Source organism: Oratosquilla oratoria, chromosome 21, assembly GCF_046742065.1.
Source record: "Oratosquilla oratoria isolate Oo_2021 chromosome 21, ASM4674206v1, whole genome shotgun sequence".
NCBI lineage: Eukaryota > Metazoa > Arthropoda > Malacostraca > Stomatopoda > Squillidae > Oratosquilla > Oratosquilla oratoria.
The window spans coordinates 33,737,723-33,743,524 of record NC_134797.1 but is presented as its reverse complement, the minus strand read 5'-3'; the positions used below and the strand labels follow the sequence as shown (position 1 = coordinate 33,743,524).

General features: G+C 43.3%; 1 protein-coding gene across 1 annotated transcript in view; it reads right to left on the bottom strand.

The window, feature by feature from the left end:
- Nucleotides 1-5,395, bottom strand: part of LOC143036845 (uncharacterized) — a 39,993-nt gene extending 34,598 nt beyond the window's left edge. Inside the window, exon 1 of the mRNA XM_076204682.1 lies at nucleotides 5,021-5,395. Within this exon, the coding sequence (XP_076060797.1) occupies nucleotides 5,021-5,367 (347 nt within the window). The 5' untranslated portion in view covers nucleotides 5,368-5,395. The remainder of the gene's footprint in view (nucleotides 1-5,020) is intronic.
- Nucleotides 5,396-5,802: the final 407 nt, after the last annotated feature.

The window sequence follows — 5,802 nt, the reverse complement described above, 5'->3', positions numbered from 1 at the left end:
AAGCCTTTGACTATCAAAGGCTCCCCTTATCTAAATAAAATCGCCGGGCAGTATCCAGAATACAACTTAGAAGCAGACTTTTGTTGTCACAGGGTCAACCTTGTCTAAGAACTCCTCCCACGCACTCAGTTGAATAAGATACAGTTTCGTATTAACAAGAGAAAACACTCCGAAGTACGTCATCGGGAGTGAAGGAACTATACGGTCCGTAGACAAGAGGTTCCTCTATGTGCCGTCGGCGCCTCCGTGTCTGTCCGAACGCTGCCGCCCCGCGCCCTTCCGTCGGAGCGTAGGGAGGAGAAAGCCGTTTGGACATCAACCGACGCCATCCGAAGAACGATTCCTCCGCATGTGACTTTTTTTTTTTTTTTTTTTGAAAACGTAAGATGGTCTTGTTCCCTTGAAGTATGGCCTAGAGAATGAGGAGGTGAAAAATTTTTACCTCCTTAGGATTCTCGAGCATAGGACCTTCTGCCCGGGACCTTCCTCGCCTTCTACAGGAGTCCTAAACCTCCCTCGGAAGTGCCCTGCCAGAGGTGGAGACTCCCTCCACTCCTATAGACACTCTCAGACTTTCAACTCTTCCGCCCGCCGCGGGAGGCTCCCACACGTCCCTCAGGTTCTGTGATCCTCCGTCCCTCCCTCCCTCCCTCGGCCGACTTCCCTCGGTCACCAGCTGTGAGGGTAAACACGAAGCCAGCTGCCTGCACCCGCCGCCGCCGCCGCCCACGGGTCGACCCAGCGGTTCCGAGCGTTCCTTCTACCTCGTCTCTCCCCTTAACCCCTTTCCGTTGACATTCACGCCTTTATACGTTACTGTTACCGTTACCGTTACTGTTATTCAACTTACGGGGGGGGAGGGGAAATCCCCTGCACATGGAGAAGGTTAACTACGATCTGTTCAATTGAAATTAGGCGAGATTAATTAGAGAACAGAAATCGTATCCTCCGTTTGCGGAACAGCCTTCGCAAAACACACACATTCATATGAAGGAGAAAGGTGAGGACCCTACGCTAGGAGGCGCTGAGAAGCTGCGGCTGAAGCCGTCACCTCTGCCGTTTTAAGGACTGCTGGGGCAGGTAACAGTCACTGCTGGGAATCGGAGAGGACTGCAGGATTCGAACCCACAATTAAACGAACACGAGACCATCATGCTTCCGACTACACCACCAGCTCAGATTCATAAAAAAAAAAAAAAAAAAAAAAAATGACCGAAATTAGGACTTTGACAAAACATGGAAATCAAAAACAAGTTATTCGGGAACCGTACTTAGGAAAGTCTTGTACCAGATTCATATGACCGCAGTGTACGAGGGCCACCCCGAGTCTGACTGGAATCTTCATTAATCAAGCGTGGACTGCCAGCGTTTCACAGCTAATGATGGTAAACGTTTTGTGTATCCGGGCACAGGGCGAAAAGGGTTATCGTAGTGACGTGTACAATTCTGGTTATGACGTCAGAAGGTCACGCTTCTACTCCATCTTGATAGGCTAACCCTCAACTAAAGAGAATTTTGCCCATGAATATATATTAACCGAAAGAAAGAACTTAATCTTCTTAGCGGAAAAATATTCCTCGTATTGGGAAATATTACATGCAGTTAAAAATTAATATCAAGTAAATAATTATAATTTTCATGGTTTATGATGAGGTCACAAAAGTTTAAGATAGATGAATGGATGATATTTTGTGTTTTCTGTTACAGTTTACATAATATCTATTATTATTATTATTATTATTATTATTATCATTATTATTATTATTATTGTTATTATTGTTGTTATTATTATTATTACTATTATCATTATTATCATTATTATTATTATTATTATTATTATTATTATCATCATTATTATTATCATCATCATCATCATCATCATCATCATCATCATCATCATCATCATCATCATCATCATCATCATCATCATCATCACCATCATCATCATCATCATCATCATCATCATTATTATTATTATTATTATTACTGTCATTGTTATTTTCATCAATATCATCATTATTGCTATTGTCATTATCATTATTATCACTGATATTATTAATGTTATTATCATTATTGTTATTATTACTATTGTTATTATCATTGTTGTTATTATTATTACTGTTGTTATTATCGTTATTCATTATTATCATTATTGTTGTTATCATTATTATCATTATTTACCTATTTATCTCATTTCATTTTATTTAATTTATTCATTTTATGGTATTATATATCACTTATTTTATCACATTCTAATTTATTTACTTAATAATTTCTTTTTTAATTTCTTGTTTATCTATTCTCCGCTAGACTCCAAATCTACATTGACTAACTGTACAATTCTTAATAAAATCGCCTGGCGGCAGGCTGAACAAATACACAAGACGTGAATAATCGTCATCATGAAGATTTTTAATGAATAAAATCACATCACGACAATCAAAACAAAAGTAAGAAAAGGTTGATAAATTAAAGCAAACATTCTGACGAGACTACATAGTCATATGTTTCTCGTGATCCATCAAGTCATTTGCATTTGATTCACTTTTAGGAGAAATTTAGATTTAGGTGATGAAAGATGGAACCCGTAAAGCCATAATAGTTCATAAATGAAAATATGAGTTTTGGTTTTTATAATTATTCAGCTGTAAAAAAAAAAAAAAAAAAAAAAAAAAAAAAAAAATCAGCTGATGCTTGGCATCCAGGAGCGTCAAACCCCTCCGTATCGGATGGTACTTTCACTTTCACTGTATCTGACGCCAGGCGATTTTATTCATTTCTATGGTACCTCGAAAGCTATCCTATTCAAGTATATTCGTACCGTGTTTGGACGTATCCGAAACTTGCTCGGATACGGTTTTCGGATATTTATGTAGGAACGGACCCAAAACACTCGGGTGTCGACACGACTCAGACAGAAAAAAAAAAAAAGTTAAAGAAAAATGAAAAATGAAATATGACGACACTCTGCGTTTTCATCACCACGATACGATTTCACGACAGTAGAGAGGAAAAAAAACGAATGTACTCCCCGAAGTGGGAGAGAAGACGAGGAGGGGGGAGGAGGAGGAGGAGGAGGAGGAGGAGGAGGAGGGGGGTTAGAAGAAGAAGAAAGGAAGGAGGAAGAGGACGAGGAAGGAAAGGACAAGAAGAAGAAGAGGAAGGAAGAAGGGAGAAGAGGAGGAAGGGGAGGGACAAGAGGAAGAAGAGGGACGAAGGAAGGAGGAAGATGAAGAGAAAGAAAGGAAGGAGGAAAAGGAGAAGGAAGGGGAGGGTCAAGTAGAAGAGGAAGGAAGGAAGAAGAGGAGGAAGAAGAGAAGGAACAAGAAGAAAAGAAAAAGAGGAAGAGGAGAAGGAAAAGGGTAAAAAATATGGGAAAAGGGAGACAAAGGGAAGATGAAGAAGAAGAAAGTAGGCTGGAGGAGGAGGAAGGAGAGGGGCAAAATAAAGACGAAAAGAATAAAGGAAGGAGGAGGAGGAGGAGGAGGAGGAAGAGGAGAACGAAGAAGAGGATGAGTAAGAAAAAGAAGAGGAGGAAGAGAAGGAAAAAGATAAAGAGGAAAAAGAAACAGAGGACGAAAAAAAGAGGAAGAAGAGGAGGAAAGACAGAAAGAGGAATAAGAAGAAGAAGAAGAGGAAGAAGGAGAAGAAGAAGAGGAGGCGGAGGAGGAGGAGGAGGAGGAATGAAGACAAAGAATGAGGACAAAGAAGAGGAAAAGGAAAGAGAAAGTGCGATGTTATCCCCCAAGAATAGAAGCGCTAGTTATCACCTAGGAAACACTAACACTACTCCTTTCTTTCCGCGTCCCTGTCTGTGATCTAAGCACGTTGGCCCGTGCCAGAGGTTCCCCAGTATAAAAGTTGAAAGGAAAAAAAGTTGTGACAGCTTGATGGATAGGAAGGGGGGGGGGGAGAGGCGAGCAGAGTGTGAAAGCGTGTGTAGGAGTTTAGCAAAGTGTGAAAGAGTGTGTGTAAAGCAACCCCACGAAAGGGGGACACCTCTCTACTAGTTTTCGCTGACGATCAACTGCCGCCAGGGAATTCTATTCATCAGAAGAGAAGCCCCCAGGTATGTAGTGTACATAACTTATGTTATTGGACGCCTAGACGAGTGATTTTTATTATAAATATTTTCTTTGTCGCCAGACGATTATATTCATTTGAGGGACCCTTCCACCCCACCCACCCCCCGGTTAGGATTGCTCACACATGTGTACATATGTGTACAAACAAGTGTACACACACAACAAGGGAAGAACCATGTGTGTTGCGAGACAACTTGTTGGAGATACACAGAACACGTGTAAGAGCGTATAAGACACGTGTGCCGAAGGGGAAGGGAGGAGGGAGGTGTCATAGACGGGAGCGGGGGGGAGGGGGAGGGGAGCACCAGGGGAAATATAACGAAGGTTGGGAGGAGTAAGAAGGAGGAGGAAGATGAGGAGGAGGTGTGGGATGGAAGAGGAAGATGAGAACGAAGGTTGGGAGGAGTAAGAAGGAGGAAGATGAGGAGGAGGTGAGGGGTGGAAGAGGAAGATGAGAACGAAGGTTGGGAGGAGTAAGAAGGAGGAAGAAGATGAGGAGGAGGTGGGGGATGGAAGAGGAAGAGGAGAAGGAGGTGGTGGATGGAGGAAGGAGGAGAGAGAAGAGCAGGAGGAAACAAAGATGGAAGAGAAAAAGGACGAGAAGAAGAAGAAGAATGATGGTTATGATGAGGAGGAGGAGGTAATGGAGGAGGAAAAGAAAGAAGAGTAGGAGAAAGCGAAGATTGAGGAAAGGGAAGGTAGAAAGAGAAGGAAGAGGATGGTGATGATAATGAAAAGGAAGGAGGGAGAAACGTAAGTGGAAGATAAGGAAAGGAGGAGAAAGAGGAGGAAGAGACGAAGATGAGGAAGGAGAAGGAGAAAAGGATGAGGAAAAGATGAAGATGGACGAGAGGGGAAGGAAGAGAGAGAGAGAGAGAGGGAGAGAGAGAGAGAGAGAGAGAAAGAGAGAGAGAGAATTAATATCCGAGTCTTACCTTCTCAGAGCCACCTGTGCAGCCATAACTCTCTGTCTCTCAACGACGAGGAGACAGTTTGCGCACTGACAATCCTTCCAGCGACAGAGCTTCTTGTGGCCTTTGAGGCAAGACACGACGCCGTGGTTTCTGCACCGGGCGCATTTCGGGGTCCTCAGGTGCCTTCGAGAACCCACGGGATGGGTTTGCGCCTTTGTCGAGGAGGAGGAGAACGAGGAGCTGCTTGTAGGCGATGTCGTCGAGGTCGTCCCTGTCGCCGAAGGAGACGAGTCTGGCGACGAGACTTTGCAGTCTGAGGTCGTCGACGAGTGAGGGAGGACGGTCATTTGGTTCTCGGTGTCCTGCATGGTGAGGACGGGGGACGGGACCGCAGAGGAGACCTGCGGAAAGAGGAGAAGAAAATCATAGGTGAGGTTCTTCCGTTAAACGTAATTCCCCGAAGTCTTCGACCCTCTGCCCAAAAGGTTATTGATCTCTTCACTACTGAAGAGATTCTTTGTGGTTGAGGTGAGGACGGGGGAAGGGACCAACGAAGAGAGGGAAAGAAGGCCAAATCCTCTGTCCAGAAGGTGGCGTAAGTCTTGTGGTTGACTATTATGTCCTGGTGGTAACCAGAAAGAATTTTGTTCTTGGTATCGTCAGATGATTTTATTCAATAAAGATACAAAAATTTCCGTAACTCTGAGGGCCAGTGTGTCATATTCCTATACTTATTTACAAAAATGTTGTTATGGTATTTAATGAAATTATGACCCTACATCCACGAGGAGCTAAAATGGGAA